Source organism: Aulostomus chinensis, chromosome 11 (assembly GCF_037954235.1).
Source record: "Aulostomus chinensis isolate RoL2024-O1b breed Wild chromosome 11, RoL_Achi_v1.0, whole genome shotgun sequence".
NCBI lineage: Eukaryota > Metazoa > Chordata > Actinopteri > Syngnathiformes > Aulostomidae > Aulostomus > Aulostomus chinensis.
The window spans coordinates 16,042,418-16,065,220 of NC_141330.1; the positions used below are offsets into that span (position 1 = coordinate 16,042,418).

Consider the following 22,803-nt stretch of genomic DNA (forward strand, 5'->3'; position numbering starts at 1 on the left):
ACACACACGGGAAACCTGGATATGTCCCTCTTCACCCTCTCTTGAGATGCTCCGTCAGTCAGGAGGAAATTTCAAGAATTTGTGGTTGTTATTCTCTGTTTCTGTTCCTGCACAGGATGCCTAATTGCTGCTTGGGCTGTAGAACGTTGTGTTTATTTGTTTACCTGCCACATACGGCTCACTGAAAGAACGCAGTCTGAAGAAACTTAACTATACTGTTAGGCTTCGGTTTGTCTGGTGGCGTGCCCCGGCGCTTTTGTTGTATTTTCACAGGTGTATTCTGACTGGCACCAACTCATTATTTTTCCCTCCGTCTTGCTTCTAGATATACAGGTAGAAGGAGCTTTTATGTTCATTTCACAAACATGGCATTTGTGTCCCTTTAATACCAGATTTAAAATTTTTATTGCAAACACAAATTTCTGTCTTTCCTCCCGCTGACCAACCCTGTCAAGGTGGCCCACATTCTTGTGCTGTGTCATTTCTTTTGTCTCATAAATCATAATAAAATAGCAACGCGAACTTGATGAATGGTTCAATCTGACTGGTGTTCCTGTTCTCCTGAACTCTATTGATCTCTTGCACGCACACAGACACACACACACACACACACACACACACACACACACACACACACACACACACACACACAAATGAGGTGAAATCAATTCATGCAGATAAATAGAACCATGGACTCTCTCTCAGCATGGCCCCTCACACCAGTGTGTTGTATCACACTCAGATAATGAGAACACCCCCCGATTTAGGAGGCGTGCAACTCCTAAATCAATAAAAGCCTAAGGGAAAACAGGGATGTTTCTTGGTGTACATTTGCTAGATAAAGGCTGAGACACGCACACGCACACACACACACACACACACACACACACACACACACACACACACACACACGTGCACACTCTGCAGATGAAAAATGCCTCTGTCTTCTTGTTTCTGCCACATCTCTAGAATTTAAAGAAAATCTTATTGCCTCCATTTGTTATTTTTATCCATGCACATAAAACTCAGACTGGAACAGATGATCTTTATTCATCTTCACCGGCTTTTTGGTTGCTTTGCAGATTAATCAGATTTCACTCTTTACACTTGAACTTTGCGCTGAACCGTACCAGCACCAAGAGAAAAAAAACAAGCTGAATGTCAATGCAGAACAAAGACGCGTAATTGTGAAAAATCCCAGTAACTTTCATGTTGGTTGGATGTCAGCCACATCATTTAGATCTACAGCTTCTGATTCAGAGAAGCTTAAAATTAATTGTAGCTTGAGGTCTTAGAGGGAGATTAGAAGAGAAATCCATCCTGAGCCTTTTACAGTAAATGAATATTTTTATCAGGTTACTCCAACAGCGTAACATAACTGACACAGAGGTGACATAGTAGAGTCTTAACTAGAGTTTTAAGCTAGTGCATACATTCTGTTTTATATGCTACAGCTCTTCTTATAAGGAAAAGATGGATAAGGATTTGGAGTACAAGTGTTTGAGAGCATTATTCTACCTGAAGTGGTAATTAGCAGTTAAGATCTGTGCTTAAAACAGTGAAAGGTGTTGTCTGTAAACAGCTTTTATCAGGTGCCAGATGCCATCTGTTTATAGGTGTCTGTCTGTTGTCTGTAGAGGAGACCAGATAAGGCAGTACTTCAGAGCAGTAATAAATTACCGCTTTGCTATTTATTCAGGCTCATGGTTGCTTATCACATGTTTTCACCGCTCCCCTCAGTTGAGACTAAATTCTAGAGAGAGAGAGAGAGAGAGAGCGAGCAGCTCTGTGGGATCACGGATGCCATGCAATCAATACTTGATACCAAGATTTCTGGGGCCAGTACACCACCATGTCAGCCATCGCAGTCTTAATAAACGGCTGGATGACGTTCAACAGATAAGGAGAGAAAAATCCTCAACGGATTCCATTTCTGGTTAATGGGGCTCTTTGTGACTCCAGTGATGAGACAGTGACTCAGCTGCATTTTCATTTGACCTCATTCTTTTTTCTTTTTTTTTCAGACAATTGTGCAGGCGTCTGGGTTTTTTGGGACCTGGAATGATGCACTGCAGCGGGTCTTTTGTACCATGCTGGGCAAGATCAGAGCTGTTTATCAAGTTGATCACAGGCTTGTTGTTAGGCATCACTCAACAGCAGCGAAACAAAACAAATGTTACGCTTCACTTCTCTAAAAATATTGTAATTATGACATTTTTCCAGGCGTCTATATTGCTCTTTCCTTTGTCACATGAAAATGCAGAAAACTAACAGGATTGAGCGTTCCTCACCCTTCTGCCATGCCTGTCCTACTCGATGTACTCGCACAACAGCGCTGGCATCGAGACTGAGCTGTTCTGGTCTGGATTACAGACCGTGACTACCTCTGCTGCTAGCTTAGTGTGGAATATTCTGTGTCTCCATTCTGTCCCTGTGCATTTTTATAAAGACAGCAAGTCACATCAGCACCACAGTATTTTACATTTTGAACAGCCTCTGTTAAAGTGCTGCTGGTTCTTCCCATGTTGCTAAGGCCAACCATCCTATGTTGTTGAAGGGTTCTGCCAGGTCATCCTGTCTTGTAGCTTGACGCTATAACAAATGTCTGTTAACCCTGATGATGAACACACTGGGTGTTGTTTATGTGTGTGTGTGTGTGTGTGTGTGTGTGTGTGTGTGTGTGTGTGTGTGTGTGTGTGTGAGAGAGAGAATGAATGTGTCAGTGGCAGTTTGACTGTAGCGATGAGTCTTTAAGGTTGACAGTTGTCTCTTGTTAGCAACATGAGACTGAAGACACATCTAGGAATATGATACTGAGTCCTGAAATGAAAAGTGAGGGTTGAAGGAAAGCTAGAAATGGGGTCAGTCTGATGTCTGAGTTGGGTTAAAAATTGTAGTTTTGTCTGGATCGGAGTGCCAGCACTATCAGTGGAATTGTGACAGACAGCAGGGACCATCAAGGGAACACTCTTCTCCAGAGCAGCACATGAACTGTTGGAGTAAAGGAAGCTGGGCAGCTTGTGTCCATGGCGGGCCGGTGACTGCCGGTGTTACACTTAGATCTGCCTGCTGGGAACTATATGAGGGCGAAAGAATGTAAGATGTTGAATCCACTCAAACACAATGTCAAACCAAACTGACTAAAGTGTTTGCTGATGAAAATGTTTGATTCATAGATGTCCAGGAATCATTTTCTAGTGGATGTGTTTATTCAGTGGCGCTGTCTTTGGAGGTAAATCCAGTGAACAAGATGATCGTAAGATGAATTGCAGCTGGTGTAGTAGTTATGTGTTGTGCAGTGACGATTCCTGTGATATTACACATTTGAACAACAAATATTAGTGGCACCACGACATAAAATAGCATCATTTCATAATTCAGGAATTCATATTATGGACATAATTAACTACTGCTATGACAAACAGACCACACTGTGTAACCCTGACCCACACGGTCCAGAGTCCGTGTTCGGTAGCAGCAGCTTTCCTTTGAGAGAAAACATGTCGATTTCAGCAGGTGCTCTCATTTGAACTAAACTCGGTGTGTCTCCGTTGACATTTCATTGAACAGATGAAGCAGAACTCATTATATTCTTTTGCATTTCCACTGATCTCAGTGAAACGAATCCAATTTCGCACAACCTGCAAAGTAATTGATCTCATGGTCGGCAGGCTTAAAACCAACATGATTATCTGTGTTTTACTTCACAGTTTAGTGGGTTAGCATAACGCACAGTCCCTTTCCTTTTATTCTCCCACCTGTAATACAAGATGGATGTTACACAGTTTCAGTACAACGGCTTCCTTTGGCGTGGCAATGTGGAAATAATAGTGTTTAGTTTAATTTTCATGCTTGTTTCATCCAATAATGACATCACTTCTCTCCTCTTCCTCCTTTCCTCTGTGTTTGTCACCTCACATGCGCACTAATTACACTCAGCATCCGATTGACAGCTGATTTATCATTCAGCGAGGTGACGACAGAGGAGAAACTCTTCGCTCTTTTCCCTCATTCCTCTCCGACTCCCTTTTATTTCCTCTGACACGTTAATTGGATTTTCTTCTCTCCCTCTCTCTCTCTCTCTCTCTCTCCCTCCCTCCCTCCTTGCTGCGTCTCAAAGGTCCAAACTCGCAGGCCTTGGCATTTAAGAACCGCCTGACATTTGCTGTGACTTTCCCCCCTCCACAGGGAAGCAGCCAGATGATTTACCATATTTATTCTTTTCTGTGTTTTCAGGGCAGCTGGACATTGCACCACCAACTGCAGCACAGTTACGATATGGTAGGAAGTCTTCTTTTGTTACCCTTTGTGGGTTATTTCATGATGTGATGTGTGTTGTAGTACTTTTGCTAAAGAAGATGGGTGGTTTAAATGATGAATCATTTCATATCAAACATTCTAAATAACGCCGAAAAGTATTTATGTTTCAAATCATTTTGCAGCAATTTAGGCCAACCCAAAACCCTCAAATACTAGATGCAAGAAGGAAGGAGGCTTAAACTGACAGTACAAGAGACAACGACACAGGAAGTTCAACGTAGACTGTACAATTCTGAGTATGTAGGACACAAAGCACACTTCATCTTCTTCTTCCAGGCTGGAGGATATATTCCTGAGAGAGTCCACATCAGATGATCCAAGTAACGTGAGAGAAAATACTGTTGAGACTGCTCAAACTTCCCCCATGACAGGGGACACAATTCTGTGTGTCAGCCAATATAAAACTGTCCATGTGATGATGGGTAAATGAAAGTTAGGGCTGGACGATATTCAGATAAATTTGATGCCAATTGACACTGTTACATGGCTTCTTACATTTGTGGTTTGAGAAATATTTCCACTTTAGTTTAACTGAACCCCCCCCCCCCCCAAAAAAAAAAAATTTAACTAATATTTACTCGTTCTCTTACACCAGGGCAATATGATTTATATTTTGGGGCTCTGCATCACAGTGCTTTGTTTTTATTGGAATGTTACGGAGCCCCAGAGTGGCCAAAGAGAGAGAAATATGTCTTTAGTGGCCATACAACAAAACTTGTTCCCTCACTTGAGTTATTTTAAGGCAGCGCGAGACAACTTTCCTGCTTAACTTTATTAATCTGTTGCTACAAGATTTGTTTTCCCATTAATTTAGTTGTGTTAAAACCTCAAGTTATAACCTATTCCTTAAATTTAAATGATTTTTGGCACGAGATATAGATCGCTCTCTTATTTAGGTACTTGCAGAAATTGACATCGAGGTGATTGAGATTTACTGTAACTTACTTTTAATACAATTAATTCCTGGCCCTTAGGTACAATACTTTCATATAATAAAGCTATTTAGTTAATTAAATCTTTAGTAATTATTGTTAATTTAGTTATTTAACTGAATATATTTAATTTGTTGCCATGAAATATGATTTGTTTTGGTGATTTACTTTTGTGTCTCTGGCCACTCCAGGGCTTGATAATATTTGGTTTTATTAAAAAAAAAAAAAAAATGTGAGTGGCACGGTGGTGCAGTGGTCAGCACTGTTGCCTCGCAGCAAGAAGGTTCCAGGTTTGAGTCCCGGCTCCAGCACAGGATCTTTCTGTGTGAGTCTCCATGTTCTCCCTGTTCCTGTGTGGGTTCTCTCTGGTACTCCAGCTTCCTCCCACAGTCCAAAGACATCAAGAGAGGACGAGGCTGATTGATACTCTAAATTGACTGTAGGTGTGACTGTGAGTGTGAATGGTTGTCTGTCTATATGTGTTGGTCCTGTGATGGACTGGTGACCTGTCCAGGGTGAACCACGCCTCTCGCCCGTAGCCGCTGGGATAGGCTCCAGCCCCTCAGCGACCCTTAACAGGATAAGTGGTAGAAAATGGATGGGTGGATGGATGGACAAAAAAAAAATGTAGCTCCTGTGGTTTGGATGTTGTGCTCAGCCATAATGTAGTTTTGATAATATTGTGATGAATTGTTTGGCCTCAGTGCAGTTAAGAGATTTGATTAGTTTGAAAGAGGACCAGAATAGTTCCCTCCCAGAAGAAATGAAAGGCAGCTCTGATAACAGCTGCAGCTCTCTGAGTAAGTGATGTGTTACTGTGAGCAATGAGGCTCTTTGTCGATCAGGGTCACTAAAATGGAAGGTCATACACACCTGCACACATCAACTCACAACCACACAAACACACACACACGCACGCGTGCATTTATACTGACTTCCCTCCTCAGTGTTACTATGACCTCTGACCTCCTGCTTCCTCCTGGTTAACCTGTCATAGTTCTGGTCTACTTGTGAATTCCTCTTTGAATGTTTCAACAGGGTCTTGACTAAAACAGAGAGGTAGAGTAGGAAATGTGTCCTCTAACACTTCGTCTTTCTCCAATGATGAAACCCTGTTTTTGGCTCGACAGTAGAAGCACAACAGAGTGAAACTTCAGATGAAACATTTCCTCAGCCAGCTGACGCTGGAGTTGAACTCAGGATTTTCCTCACAGCAAGTCTTTGTCTTTTCATGACTGCAATGGGGGAAAAAAGTCATGCACTGTTCAAATGTAGCTTTTTACTCATAATCCTGTGACCCAAATCATTGAGATATCCATTTTGCTGACTGAATATTACAAATTTACATACCAATGCTTCTAAATGGCAGTTCATCAATGTACTGTATACTGTATATATAGTTGTCATCTGTAGTTCTATGAATGTGTCTTTGCCATGGCATTAGAAATAAGAGATGCGTGGCTGCAAAATTAACAAGAAAGTGTATAGATGTTAGCTGCTTCTACTCAACTATCATGTGGTTAAAGACAGAAAGAGAGAGATGTTGGACCCTAAGGTGGCACGACGGGAAAGTTCCTCTGGTAAAAAAGGAAAATTAATGCTTGAACTCTTTCATAGAAAATACAAATCAATTGGATATGTTTGAAATTTTTTAATTAAAATTGGCCCGCTCACACAGCAGAAGCATCCTCTGAGAGCTTTTGAAACTGTCATGATAAACTTCTACTTTTGACCCACGGCATTTTTGTTTAAAACAGTGAGACATTACTATTACAAGCAGTTGAATGCAGCCGAGACTGTCGGGTCCAGAGGAGACCAAGAAGCAGTTTGCAGGGAAATACATCTTGAATAAAAGCTATATTTATGTTCATCATGTTCTAACTCTGCTGCTGTGTTTGGTTCACCGTGATTTAGTGGTTCCAAAGCCACCAGCCCCATTGTTCATCCCTCTAACTGCGAGAGAGTCAGAGGCTTTATTGATTCCTAATCAGCTGTGTTATCTGAACCTAGTGTAGAAAGCCAGTAGAGAAAATTCTGGCTGTGGCTCCTCTGTCTGCAGGCTGCAGCCTGCAGCAAGCAGTTCCACTGAGAGAAGAGAAGTCGGCCCAATAACATTTGAGCATGTTAAACTAAAGGTTTCTTTTCTTAAAAGGATGTGGAGGTGAAGGAGGGGGGAAGCTGTGGCTGTGAGAGAGGAAGACAGAGAGAGAGGGAGGGAGGGAGGGAGATAGAGGCATGGATGAAATGAGAATCTACAAAACCTGCCTGGCTAATAATGTTATCTTCGCCAAGGAGGTCTGGTTCTCAGTGGCGTTTGTCTGTCCGCAGGATTGTTCAAAAACTTGGAACTTCACCAAACTTATTGAAGGGATGCAGAATGGGGCCAAAGAGGAAAACATTACATTTTGGGCCAGATTAGTCATAGTGCCCCCTGGTTGCATAGAGAAACGGTCTTCATCTTTTCCACTGGGATGTTCTCCTCCTATTGGGTCGACCAGACCCACCTTATATTTGGTCAACACCTTAAGAACTTGATGATGTGTTCCTGTGAAGACTATATGTTTTCATTAAATTAGGTTGCCACGGTAACTGACCAAATATTGTATTCCACCATAGAACAGGATAAGAATGTAGCTGAACTCCATATTGTCAGATTTTTACGGAAGTCATTTGATTTACATGACAGTGTCATGTGTTGTCCTCACTGGATGGGAACAACACTGTGCTCTCTTGAGTGCTTTCTAGTTTCTTGTATTATCAGGTTCATCATGTATAAATGTTGTTTTTCTTCTCCCACAGCCTCATCACCACATTCCCTCACTCTCAGCACAGACCTGCTGCTTGTTCTCCTTCTGTTACACTTCTGCTCTGCAAGTCTAACTTGTGTCAAACTGCCAATATGGAAAACTGTACACAATCTGTCACCGTTCAGTGTCCTGTGTCCTGTTTTTCAGTTCTACTGCACAACGCACTCCCTTTTGTTGGATTTGGATTCCTGGACAACTGTATCATGATTGTTGCTGTAAGTGTCCGATCCGTGAAGCGTGATGCCCTGCAGACACAGATGAAGGCAAAGGCTGAAGATTGATTTCCACTATATATTAAGTAGATCTTGTGCATTGTATGCGTTCGGTATTTTGAAGGATGATTAATATAAAAGTCAGTGAATGAGAAAATGGATTTGGTCTCTCTCTATAGTGTGGTTTCCTCTAAGTCATTCTGCTGCAACGTGTCTCTCGTCCCCGTTTCTCCTCGTCTTGTATCATTCTACATCAGACCATAATAGGCCGTTCAATGAAATCCCGTCACATCATCAATAATGACGTCTACAACCAGGTAACAAAATGAGGCTGCTGAGAGAGAGCAGGAGTAATATTGTTTTTCAGTAGCAATCAAAGCTTCCTTGTGCTGCGGGTTATTTGATCTAATAATGCGATGATGAATTCCTTTGGGGTCTTTATAGGAAGGTTGGGAATCTAGATTAATGCTACAACAATTCAAAAGAATCGCACTGCATAGCTCTTACTGAAAGAGAAATGTAAGAATATTAAAAAAATATTTAAACTGTATATGTTCAAGTTTGCGAAAGGATGCTCTTCAGTCATATTGTCAAAATTAATTCCAAGCTCCAGTGAATCAGATTTCTCAACAGTTTCAGTCCAGACAGTGAGAGATTAAACAACGGCTGAATATCTCGGACTGCTTTCCACTTCGGTTTGGAAACGAGGTCTGCACTTAAGGCAGGAGACTATAAACGGAAAGATTGAATTGTCTCTGTCTGTAGGCTACACTTCCATGTTAGCTGTTTGATGTTAAAATCTTTTCTATTCGGAGGAGAGTAAAGATGGTAAGTTTAGCGTCACTGCCGTCTCTGTCTCATGTATACTCGAGAAAGAAGACAAAGCACTAAATACGTGGTTGTAGAACAGCTCATTTATTATACTCGTACACATTGTCATTTGTCTGAATAAAAATACTCCTGATTTATATCAGATGATCTAGGTTCTGACCCGAGTCTTTGTTACTCTCCAGGGAACGCAGATTGAGTTGTCCATCGGAGTGATACTTGGCATTTCAACAATGGCTGGTAAGAGAATCACATGATTTTCAGTATGTTCCAGAAAAATGTATATTTCAAGTAAAAATCAGCAAGTTAAATATGCATAAAAGCTCTCCAAAATATCTCTCTACACATCCCTCATTGTAATTTATAGTCAGGAAACCATCAATAACCACAATCTGAATTTGCACAAGTAAGTCACTTATCATTTTTGAAATATTGTCTTGATTTTGCTAAGTATTTAAAAATGTATGTTGTACATATTTACACACAATGTGTGCCCTGACAAACTCAATAATTCATTTAGTTCCAGGCATTGGAAACAGCTCTAACAAAATAATTGAATGCAGAAATACATAATGCTGGCCCAGTCTGCAAGTCACTGGCGCACTAACACACACACACACACACACACACACACACACACACACACACACACACACACATGTAGACTGAATCACAGTGGGCTTCCTTTTCATTTAAAAAGAAAATCCCATTTCCTTTTCCACAAAATAATATTATGTAACAAAGTTGTAAGGATCAACTCAGTGCTGTGACGCTAACCAAGAATATCAAATGAACAGAAGGAAAAGTAGAGACAGAGTGTGTGTTTTCACTGATAAAATACCAACAGATGAAAAGGATGTCGAAACATCCATTTCCCTTAAAGCGGCACATTTGCATTTTAATGTTATTACTTGTTTTGTGAGCTTGATAGAGACATTAATGTATAATAGAATATAGACATTTCACGCACCACAGGGGAAATACAGACATTACAGTCAGTCGATATAGGAGATGGGCTATGCTCAGCTGATGACCTCTTCAATTTTAGCAGAATCTCAATGTATTGCAAGCTGACTCTCTTCACTTTGCTGTCCTAAGCACATCACTTATTCTCTTCTGCTCTGACATTTTGTGGTGTGTAAAAGATCAAAAGAAAAAAAAAAGAAAGATGTCAGGTTTTTGGACAGCCGGAATTCCCAACTACAGAAGTCTGCAGGTCTTTCTCGTTCTGCTTGGTTGGTCTTAACTGGAGCAAGTTTGTTTAACAGTCTTTAAACCGACACATTCAGCTGAGCTGTTCAAATGGATTTGAGGAGTCAAATGGACGTTGTTTTGAGACTCAACCTTTTTATTGCACCTCAGGGGAGATGAGAGTAGAAAGGATGGAGGGATGAATGAAGTGGAACAGAGGCATTGAGGTACTTATGTAAAACATGCTTTTCATTTGATCAAAGTAAATCACGCATTCAAATAAGATAAATTGGCCTTTATACATATTCATGTGGAGCTGATTGGGATCAGGGGGACGAGAGGGTTATTGAGCTGTAACCTCACAGACGCAGTAGATATTTCAGTCTTGTTCAGACAAGCCTCTGAAGGTTTGACACGCGGAGTCTGTTATCTCCAAGTGGTGGGGTTGTCCAATCTAGGTCTTACAGTGAGCCTCATCTGCAGAAATCCCTCTTAAATAAGTGAGTTGAGCCTCTGTTACACTAAAAGCACAAAGAGCTTCTGTTCTTTCCTCGATCTCAAGCTTCCACCGCTGGGACTCCTCAGATGTACTCCTCCTCAGTCCTGCTGCACTGCTGACATGCAGGTCTCTGCAGTCATCGAACCCAGGTTTTGTACTACGATCAAGTCCATCAATCACACATTTTCGGGGGCAGAAGTGTCTGGTTGGAGATGGAGGCTGCGCTGGCTGAGTCGGCCTAATTACATAATTAAAACAAAGGTAATGATGTGGAAAACTCCAAATAGGATTCAGAATTATAACTGAGGTGAATAACTCTCAAACCTGCCTGCTCCATCAGAGGTCGCCGCCCCTGCATCTCATATCTTATGATTACTAGTACAGTGGCTGTTGTGGATGTGTGACTGCTGGCTCCCAGTATTGCTGGTTGTTGATGTGACAGGCTCCAGTAACCTGTGGAGGCAGGCAGGGAGGGAGGGAGGGAGGCTTACCTAGTTGTTCCTGTTGTTACTTTCAGGGGTTACTCCTTGGTATCACACATGGCCTTGTACTTCAGGTCCATCTGCCAGTGTTGCTGGGTTCTGGTACACTGGGTGGTAGGAAGGACCCCACTAAAGGCAGTTTGGGTGAGCAGTGCTGGGGTTGGAAATGAGGTTCTGAGGGACTACACAGAAGGAGAGGGTGAGACTCATTTACCCAGCTCATAATTGGAGCTGATGCTAGCAGGACATAGCAGAACAAAAAATAAATTAATTAATTAAAAATATAGAGAGAGAGAGAGAGACAGAGAGAGAGACAGAGAGAGAGAGAGACAGAGTGTGTTATGCATTAATTGAATTATTTTGTTGGCACAAGCCGGAAGTGGAAGGGCCAGAATCATTCCCCGCAGTGCCATTTGCAGGTGTGCTTAGTGGTTTTTGAACTTGGTGCAAATCTGAGTCCTCTTCCTTCTTTTTGTATTTTGGGCCCTGCAGTCCTGACACACTTCAAAAGAGGAAAAACTGTGTCAAAGGCTTCCTGGAGATCCACCTCTTTTGCTCCAGAAATGTAGAACTTCTAGAACTTCCATAAGGACTACCACATATAAACGGAGAAAATAGCTGATTAAAAGCCCCCAAGAAGCTACAAAATAGACCTTATGGGGACTTACTGGATTAGTTTATGTGGGACGGCCTGTTGCTGCTCTGCCCTCTGGGGTCCCAGCTGCCACCTGTGGCAGGAACGGCACACCTGGGAGAGCTGGATTCATTTAAATATGGAAGTCTGGAGGCTTATTCATTTTTGAAATGTCCTCTTCACCAGGGACACATTGGACAACACAAAACTACCATCTCCCAACAACTCCAAACATTTGAATAGCCCTTATTAATCACATGTATAAACATCATGTGTTTAAAGGTAGTCTTGTCCAACCTGCATGGTCCTGGCTCTACAGGTCCCAAAGGAAAATCTCCATCTCCTCATCTCCAAGGAGGCTGAGCTCCTCCTCGTCGTGCCCCCTGGTGTTGCTGGTGGCCATTCCTGCTCCGTACGGGAGCCCTGCAGGAAAATACTGCAGAGCTTAAAGACTGATTTGATTTTCTCCACTTTCATTCTGATATGATCACTACCAAGTACATTAATAATAGATGCAGCCTCTTCTTCCATTGACAGACAAGTTTGGGTCCAACCTCAGTTTGTCCCCACAGACTGACTGCTGAAAGAGAGTTTGTCAATTCATGTGTGTTGTTTTCAAGTTACTGATAAATACCCTCTGTGCTACCAAAGTAAATAGAGCATGCAGTGAATATTATTCAACACACTGCAGTATTTCCACATGCAAAAATGTGGCAAATGTGTCAAAACACAGTAAATGAGATATTCCGCAAGTGCTGTGTTTACTTAGTAAGTTTCCAGTATATTCTTTCTAAATCCATCGTTTTAGTTAAACTGTCAAATAGATAAGCTGCACCTATACCAGCTTCAAAGCAAAATGCACTATACATGTAATTTTATCATTAATCGTACTCTGAAGTGTGGTGCACCGCCTCACGTCACCTGTCTCACGGCAGGAAGTGGATGTAAAAGTGGAGAGTGGCACAGGTTCTGGATACATTTTGAAGGCAGCTAAAAAGTTAAGAGCAGAGGGACGAACAAGTCTAAGCGTCAAATTTTCAGGGTGAACGCAGTCAACACTGATTCTTTAATGAGAAATGGTGGGTGAGTTTTCATGCTTTTCAATGGTAAGAGCAGCTCCTACCAAGCTAATATTAGCCTAAGCTAACAGCAAGAAGTTCCGGGTTCAAGTTCCGGCTCCAGCACAGGATCTTTCTGTGTGGAGTCTCCATGTTCTCCCTGTTCCTGTGTGGGTTCTCTCTGGTTCTCCAGCTTCCTCCCACAGTCCAAAGACATCAAGAGGGGACGAGGCTGATTGATACTCTAAATTGACCGTAGGTGTGACTGTGAGTCATACCTACAGTCTCTCGCCCAAAGGCTGCTGGGATAGGCTCCAGCCCCCCGTGACCCTTAACGGGATAAGTGGAAGAAGATGCATGGATGGATGGATGGATGGATCATCATTCCTTTTTATTTATTCACAAATACAGGGTTGTTGCAAGTTCAGGTCTTCAGAGCTGTGACTGAATGTTTGTGTTCTGAGGTCAACTTCTAAACCTACCATAGGTACATTCTTTAATCTCTTTGATGTTCGTTACATTTGGAAACTAATTTAACCTATCTTTGAAACTCCTACCCTGATAACTTCCACTGAAAATATCTCTAACCACTTCCCATCAGTCCCACAGTTTCCAGCCTTCCTAATAAAATTACGTTTACAAGCCCAGGGAAATGGCTCTTCTTTACATAAGTAGATAAAAGAGTACAGTGATTGCTGTAAACCTCATTGTCCCTCAGCCTGTGACATGTTGATATGTATTAGGCCCCAAACGACGCCCTGTCTCCCTCTCCTCGTAGCAGTTTTAATTTTTAGAGGTCATTTAGCTCTTTTACATCTCTTGAGTTGAATTTGTCAAAATATCCTTTCCTTATTTTGGTCCTTGTCTTCGATCGTAGGACAAGGTGCATGTCTGATATTGAGGTGCTTGGTCTAAAATACTGTGATATTTAACTTTATCCATGTCGCCCATTCCTAACCTCCACATTTTCATTCAGCACAACTGCGTTTTTTTCTACCTTACTTAGCCTTGCTTTGCTAATCTTATTTAAATGATGCCCTTTTTTATACTTAGTATAATGCAAACCTTTCCGATATTAAAATGCTCACCTCTAAAAAAAGTTACCCTTTTAAAAAAAAATTCCAGCTTTCGTGATTGTCTTGTGCATTTGTGCTTCAGGTTTTAAGTTGTGTTTTTACATTTTTCAGCCATTTTCAATTTTGTGGGAGGATTCCTGACAGAGAGGGGACTCTGGCTTCTCTCGCTAAATACAGTAATGTAGATAAACTACACAGAAAATGTAGTTCAGTGTTACGGTGTGTGTGTGACAGCCAGAAGAGATTGTTGTTTATTGATGGATCAGTGACTGTTAGAATTGGATGCTATTCTAATGGAAAATGGATTTGGGTCTTTAACAGTTTGTTGTTTGGGGTGGCATGGCTCAGAGGTAGAGTGGCCGTCTAGCAACCACAGGGTTGCTGGTTCCATCATCACTTCCCCTGGAGACCACGTCCAAGTATCCTTGAGCAAGACACTGAACCCCAGGGTGAAACCCGCCTCTGGCCCAATGTCAGCTGGGATAGAATCCAGCCCCCCCACACACACACACAACCCTTAATCGATAAGTGGTATGGAAAACAGATAAATGGACAGTTTGTTGTTCTTCTTTCATTCTCAACTAGTAAAACTGGAGCTCCTCGGAGAGCCAGCATCCCTGATGGAGCCAAATACTTGTAAAGCTGTGGTCTTACTATGCTGCCGAGTTTCTCTTCAGTGGAGTCTGGATCAGACCAGCTGAGAGATGCCCTCTTAACAAGCGTTTCCTAGATCTCAACACCCACTACCTCGACTGTGACTCTTTCAAGTCTTATCTGAATCCCTCTGTGCAGACAAATGTGAGGGCAGGTCAACTGAGTTGAAGCTCCCAGCACCACCCTGTGCCCCATGTCCCTCCCTCTTGCACTGCTCCACCTAGTGACAAGGAGCAGGAAATGTCCAGAGAGACAGAAGGACTGGGGTCTGCTGCCCGGCCAGAATTCATTAGTCAGCTCAGCATGTCTCGCCTCCTTAGACCCTTTTAGAAGAGCTGCTCGGAGGGGATTAATTCAGTAGTGAAGTGGGCTTCGGCTGAGCGTCGGCCGCCTTAATGAGCCCCGAGTGCTCTGAGGCTGTCCATCATTTCCTTCAACATTGCACCTAGAATATTCTGTCCGAAAAATTTAACCAAACTAATGAGCTATTGCTGTTTAAAAGTCATAACAGAATATGAAGTAGTACAGTATTTATAGATTGTACTTGTTCTGCTCATGGCTTCTCACACCAAATTGTCCATTAAGTGAAATTGTGAGTGTATCCTATTAGTTACTAAGGGCGCGTTTCCACTGGCTCACTTCGGCTCGGGTCGGGTCGGTGCAGCATTTCCATCAGCAGGTATATCTGACAAACCACAGAGTCATGAGCAGAGCCCCCCTGTGTCATCCATGGATGGTACTGTTATTATCCCTCTCAACACACTCTGCTGGTAAATCCTAGAGACAGAAGCCATATTTTTGTGTACGATAAGACACACAAGCTGTGTTTCCTGCTACTTTGCTTTCCTCATCAATAATTTCAGTTTTTGAAACTCATATTTTAATCAGGTCTGTTTCTTTCTCAGCTGCTGCTCTCGGCAACTTGGTCTCTGATCTGGCAGGACTGGGGTAAGAATCTCACTTCAACACATTGAGCGCACACGCACACACACACACACACACACACACACACACACACACACACACACTGGCTATGCACTGCTTTTGTTATTGTCAAACTAGTAGGCGTTCCCTCTCTCTCTCTCTCTCTCTCTCTCTCTCACTAGTCAATCAACACTTCAGTCACTCAATCATTCCGACCATTTTTTGTCATTTTTTTTGTGCAAATACAAAGCATCACAAAAATGCTTTACACACAAAAAAAACCCAGAAACATATTTTAAAATTGGAGTGAGACAGGCTCAAAATATATATTTAGTGCATGAATAAACAAAAGAAATATAATTAATCTACAAATTAGAAAAAAAGTGTGAGTCTTAAGTTTGTTTTTTTGTAAAAATATCAAAATATCTCCCAAAATGTCTCCAAGAAAATATCACGTAGTTCCTGAATGTACCTACTTTTGGGTTGGAGCTAAGAAGGTTCCTCAAAACCAGGTTCCTAGAAATAAAATCCTTACCATTTCCAGACACACCAAACAAACGGGGCTGTTTACTGTAAGAACTACAGTAAAGTTCCTTCACTCCTACAGTGTCTCATTACGGGAATATTTAAATGTCATTTTCTCATTGAACCCAGTGGAAATTTACCACATGAGGCTAATGAGAACATTAAATCCAGCCACCAGGGGGCGCCGTCCTAGAGGAGAAGAGGACTGTCATAAAACAATAGAAAGAAGAATCAGGACAGTCCTAAAGTTTGGATTTGATTTTGTTTTGTGGTTCTTGTTGCCTTTAGTCTGTAGAGAGGTGACGCAACAGAATGGATTGAGAACTGTGAGCAGTTGTCTGCAGTGTGATTGTGTTTGTAAAGGACTGCAGACTTCACTGGAACAGGAACTCTAAAGATATGCTGCATATATGTACAAAGAATCCAACCTCAGGAAAATTCCTGTTTTAATTATTTATAAGTGGGTTGTTTTGATCTTGGTTTGTCTCCTTCAGCAGTCCTTCGTTTTTGCTTTGTTTCCACCGAGTGAAACAAAGCAAAACAAGCGTCTAGAGACTCGTTTCTCTAAAATAAGGCAGCATAAATGAACTGACCCAGATGCCTGGTAAGGTTGTGAATAATGAGGCAGGAGAACTTGATGCTGAGCCTTTTCTGAGGCGCTAAAGACTACGTACGACATGTCCTGCAGGATTAATGGCCTCTAAGCTAGACTGGTTTCAACTTCAGAGCATCCCGGTGGTCACAGAATCACTTAAACCCAATCAGCTGCTTCCTAGGAGAGTCCTGCAGACTGTTACGTTTCATCAGAGCGATCATTTGTCATACAGGTCATTATTGTTTCTCCTTTATTGACACAGACAACTAGATAATAAAAAGACTGACTGAGCCATCGCCAGCTGGGATCACACAGACGTGCAGAGACACACTGAGAGAGCTGAACGATGCTGTTGCCTCCGTGCCTTCTAGGTGTGATGGATTAGTCGAGTCGTTCTCTGAACACTCGCGGTGCAGTGTTTTGCATCTCCCTGTGCGTCTGTGTTTGTTCCTTCATCATAGTTTGAAACAAGAGCCCTTGTTGCCAGTTTGTCAAGGTGAGACTAGATTAGGGCAGACATCTGATGGATAGATAGAGGCGAGTATAAAGGCTGTTGGTTATCAGGGATGCTGCTACTAATGTCCTACAGTGGTGTTTGTTCAGTTAAGAGGAAAGCGCTCAGATACTATATAAATTCGTATTAGATAACGTTGTCTCGCCTCTGTCTTGTGTGATTCAACAGCTGAGGAGGCTCAGTGGACTTGTCGCTGAGGTTGTGGGTAATTTGTGGCTCAGTAGCTGACAAATGAAGAGACCCCAGATGGCTCTTCACCGCAGACTTGTTGCTACTTTGTGTCTTGGTTTGCTCGAGTCCAAAGAGCTGAATTACAAGTCAGCTGCGTCACAGGTCTTGTGCCTGTAGGATTTATTATCTTGCCTCACTAGCAGCGATCACCTAAATATTGAGGCTGCACTTGTATTTGTTCATATTCATGTTGATTAATGTGCTGTTCATGTAGCAGTTTTGAATGTGTCCTTGATTCAGTTTGAATTTCTCTAAAAAACACTCGTGAATAACGACAAGTCAAAGATGTCGGCTGGGCTCGGGCACTGAACATCAAAGATCCTCTCCTCACCCTGAAGGTCTAATTCTCTCAGTCACATAATCGAATCGTACAAATGGATGGAACTGCCGTCTGAGCGTGTTCCTCCCGAGAGTCTGTGATCAATATGGTCATGAGTGTTAGTAAACTCTCACACGCCTGCTCTCCTGAACCGAGACACTGCCGCTGAGCTCTGCTGCTGTCACACAGAAATGCTGGGCAAGTGTGTGTGTGTGTGTGTGTGTGTGTGTGTTTTGACATATATAGGAAACCAGCTGACTCTATAATTAAACTTGTGAGTCCTCGTTGCTGTTCGTTCAGCAAGCTGTTGGTAATCCTGCTGCTGTTTGCACTACACCAGACTGCGGGGAACCAAAACTTTTACTCTTGGTGGGCCAAAACCAAACTATAATTGTGAGCTGGGTCCAAGAGGAAAACACTCCATGGGCCCCATTATAAGCACCACACAAGCTGGTGCCCAGCCAAGTGCAGGCATCATTATTTGTTTCAAGCTGCTGCAAATGATGTCTTCACACCAAGCAGCTTAGCCCTTTAACTAGTGAATGAACTCGTGCTGCGTCTGCACCAGCAGGTGCTTAAGCATGTAATGGGATGTGGTCCGGTCAAACCACCGTGCATCGCTATTTTGGACAACTCAAACACGTTCATGCCACAGACCAAGAAGAGGCTGCTCTTTGGTCAACAAATTGGAAACATTGGCCGCCACCTCCTCTCAGGCCTGCCTCACCTCTAATGGCATTGATGGATTCCTTCTGTTCACCCACCTTCACCTGGCGCATGAGGAGGTCTGTTTCTCTGGATGAGAAGTGCTCACGTCTCCTGAGTAGACGTGTGCACCACTGAAATAGCAACACGCCAAGTCCTGTTGCAACATGGGCTTTAAAGAGAATGACAGGTGGCTCTGACTGGTTCGATTGATGTCACACCTGAAATACCTAGGAATAGTTAGGTGTCTGATGACTGCGTCTTTGTACTGTGTGCCGTGGTTTGCGCTCTAATTACACGCCCACTTAATACCAACGTGAGGCTGAAAACGCCATCCTCAACCACATGACGCCATAGAGTTTTGGTTGGTCAGTTTTGGCCCTTTCAATGATGTTGTTTTAACGACAATGAAAGATATTTCTATAAGGTCCTTCCCTTACATTTCAATCAGAACCAGACAAACACAAATTCACCCCAGCACAAGACAGTGTTTAGCATCAACCATCCAGCACAGGAACAGCAGTCAGACTGATGTCCTGCACGTGTTACTCTGCTACCTCATCAATTTATGAAAAACATCATCATAGCTCTTACATCGTAAATTAGCATTTTTACCCCCAAAAATAAGAAATTAAGTAATTTAGTAACCAATTTAGTAACTGTTAATTGTATAGGAACAATAATGCACTCGAAATTAACACAAGTCATCATGCCCTTGTTTCTGTGACTCCACGTGTGGATGCAGCTTGTATGTGGAGAGCTGAATATAACCAGCGGAGGGCAGTAATACGCCTTGGCTGCGTGAGACCGCCAGCATCAAAAAGAGGACCCCATGCACTCAGAGCAGTGACGGAAGCGGATGAAAAAGAGCTCCGCCTCTATCTATTCATTTATTCATGCTTGGACCACAATTTATTTTTTTCTTGCTATGAACTCTATTACAAGTCCTCAATATAATGATATATAAATATTGAATATTTAAACACGTAGTATATGGAATTATACAGAACATAAATGTTCACATTTAAAAGTCGTCAGAGCAAATAAATTAATGGGATTTACAGGAGGCCTTCCTCCCTCATCTTCGATGGCTGTCGGTTGGCAAAATGAAAGGTTTTAACAGAATGGGGGAAAAAAATCAGAAAATTAAGACGAGGGCCTCACATCAGTGAGCTGGATCCTGAGAGCTACGTGGTAACAGTATCAACATATCCTCTGAACCCAGCGCCTGAGTCGCATTTCTTAGCCTCTCAGAAAAGGGCCTGTATTTCAGGGGTCCTTTGTAGCCAGCTGACATCAGCTCTAAGACTTCCTTCTTCCATCCGCCATTTATTTATTACAGTCTGTATAGCATTTGCATGTATATGAAGAGTCTGTTTGTAGGGATGAGCACTAAAATGAACTGTAGTACCTGAACAGAATGACTACAATTGGTAAAATATTTAGTTGTTGTTTGTTTTGGTTCCTTGGTTCAATGCCGGAGTGTTTCAACAATCGTCCACGGCCCTGTTGAGGTCAGAGTTAATAACTGGATAGCTCGGTGGTAGAAACCTCTCCAGCCTCTCAGTCCTAGAGGCTTTGAGGGAGCGGACCGAGGTCAGGATGTTAACAGTCCTTGATGATCTGGAGCTCCAGCACCTGGTACAGACTTGGTCCAGAGAGGACAGAGTAGTTCCAGGGTTGCACTCTGCACACCTTGTCACACCTCATCATCCTGAGGAACTCTGTCTTGTCCTGGGAAGGGCTGCTACCACCCCAGGCTGTGATGCAACCTGGCAGTAATTGTGAAGAAGTTCCTTGTGAGGAGATTGGACAAAGTCTCAGCCATCCCAGCGTAATCAGCAAACGTCACTATGATGAAGGAGCTGTTGGTGGCTTCCTCTGACTGGCTTCAGCTGTCTGTTTGGCTTCTGTTCAGCTTCAGGTTCTGGTTTCATCTCTCTGTAGTCTAAAACTATTCAAGTGAGTGACTGTCACTTTGCAACAGGTGTGAGATTAGTGAACAAGCCTCTTCTTGGCTGCATGACCTGCTCAGAGTCCCTGACACCAGGCCAGGAGAATCCCACAGCTGGGACAAAGGGTTTCCTGTGTCGAATTGTGCTCCAACCATCTCTGTCTATGCACTATAGACATTAAGTTGATGCTCATTGTATCAGAATAACATAGAAAACCTGCTCTGAATTCCTCTACAACACCAGACAGCCTCAGAGTAGTTCAGGAGAGCTATTAGTGAAATATGCAGTTATTTAATGCAAACATTCCATTCTGTAATAATACAAATAGGGAGAAAAGTTTGCTCTCCGGCTCCACAGTGTTGAAGGGATGCACACACACACACACACACACACACACACACACACACACACACACACACACACACACACACACACACACACACACACACACACAAAACTCTCACCAGAGGTGCTATTTGGGTCTTATCAGCCCTCCCTGAATCAGCAGGTCCTTCTGCAGCTTATTTGTGTGTGCAGTCAAGTGAGGATCCATTAGTGTCTGGGTCAGAGCTGCTGCACTTGATTGACACACACACACTCCTGCACTTCAGTAGCTTTGATGAGACCCACCTCACCGAAATACCGCTCCAGCATCGTTATCACTCCAGCAGCGCGTTTGTAATTGCTATTATATCAATGAGACTATTAGCAAAGCTGCATCACTAACCAGCCTCTTAACTGCACTTCACACCTTGAATATTTCCATCTGTGAGGGAAACCTCATTGTTTTCAGTCATCAGTGTCCTTCGGTGCTCCACATCAGATGAAACCTTCACTGCACAGCTGAAGTGAGCAACGACACGCGTTACTAATGTTACAGCTCTGTTATTGACTGCTTGCCTCAATCCATCTTTTTTCTGTCATCCGTGTAAACAGTAATGGGAATGAGTCACTGAATGTATGCTCTCTCTCTCTCTCTCTCTCTCTCTCTTAATGTGTGACATCCTGCTGGTTTCTATCAGTGCCAGCAGCAGCAGGAAGCAGACTGTACCGTTGCTCTGCTGATGTACATTGTTATCATTGATTACTTTGGTTGTTTATTTTGTCCCGCTGTTCAGCAAGATGTCCTCCTGTGTGATGTTTAATGAGCCCCCATATGTGATGTAGACAAACGTCAACAAATATCAGACGACAGAGCCCTGAGAAGCACTAGTTAAATATGCGTACAGCACATTGTGTGCTATGGACAGTTTGTTGTTTTATCATCATATCTGGAGTCTGTGAGAGAGCAGGCCGGGTGTACACACTCCAGCCTTTACTGCCTATACCCGCCTGGCCCATCTATTTCAGACCTTTGTCTTTCAGTCTCTGCTCCGCTGGAACAGGAAATGTCAAACAGGATATATTGGTTCGCTTGATAAAATGAATGGATGCTTCATCAAGTGTCTGCTGCTGCAGCCGCTTCACCCCGGAGGGAATTCTTCATTCTTGTTACCTGCTCCACCACACAGGTGCTGTCTGTTTGTCTGTCAGCAGCAGGACCCAACAACTGTGAGGCAGATTTTCACCAACCTTGGTGGAGAAATGTTCAACAGACCAGGAATGTCAAATGTGGGGCAGATTAGTCAGGCATTAGTTTTACACTTTGATGCTCTCCTCCTAGTGGGTCGACCAGATCCATCTCAAATTTGATCAGAAACCCCTCAGAACTTGGCGATGAGTTACTGTGACAACTGCGATGCTTTTGTTCAGCTGTGTCACCATGGTGAGGTGGCAGATTTCGATACAGAACATGAAAGCTGTGTACCTGGACTCCACAGGATCAGATCCTTCCTAAATTTCACAGGATTGCAAGTCCCAGCCTGAACATATCTGCAAGCCTGATTTCACGACTATCAGAATTACACTGTGCTGCTGTCAGGTGATGCAGGGCAAGCCAGAGTGGAGAAGTGTTTGTTCTCTAGCACCATCTAGTGGAGGCAGTGTGTGATATTTGCTCCACAATGCACAAGTAAGCTCAGTCATGGTGGGGGGGGGGGGGGGTACAGCTCTATTAAGGAGCCATGCATGGAAGGACCGGGGGCCAGAAGCTTGTCCTCACTGAGCTACATGTTATTTGAGCACTTTCTGTTTGTCTGATTTTGGTGTGTGTGTGTGTGTGTGTGTGTGTGTGTGTGTGTGTGTGTGTGTGTGTGTGTGTGTGTGTGTGTTTGCAGGCTTGCAGGTTACGTGGAGGCATTGGCGTCTCGGCTGGGGATGCAGATTCCTGACCTGAGTCCAAAACAGGCCGACATGTGGCAGACCAGAGTCAGCTCTCACACGGTTCGTACCATCACACCATG

The 22,803-nt window shown here is 43.0% G+C and overlaps 1 protein-coding gene across 2 annotated transcripts in view; it reads left to right on the forward strand.

Moving 5' to 3' along the window:
• LOC147253632 (transmembrane protein 65-like) overlaps positions 1–22,803 on the forward strand; it is a 38,620-nt gene that overhangs the window by 12,242 nt on the left and 3,575 nt on the right. For both annotated transcript variants that reach the window (XM_086218899.1, XM_086218900.1), the window contains exons 3-7: positions 4,237–4,281; positions 8,207–8,274; positions 9,285–9,339; positions 15,599–15,641; positions 22,678–22,783. In XM_086218899.1, coding sequence (XP_086075025.1) covers positions 4,237–4,281; positions 8,207–8,274; positions 9,285–9,339; positions 15,599–15,641; positions 22,678–22,783 — 317 coding nt within the window. The remainder of the gene's footprint in view (positions 1–4,236; positions 4,282–8,206; positions 8,275–9,284; positions 9,340–15,598; positions 15,642–22,677; positions 22,784–22,803) is intronic.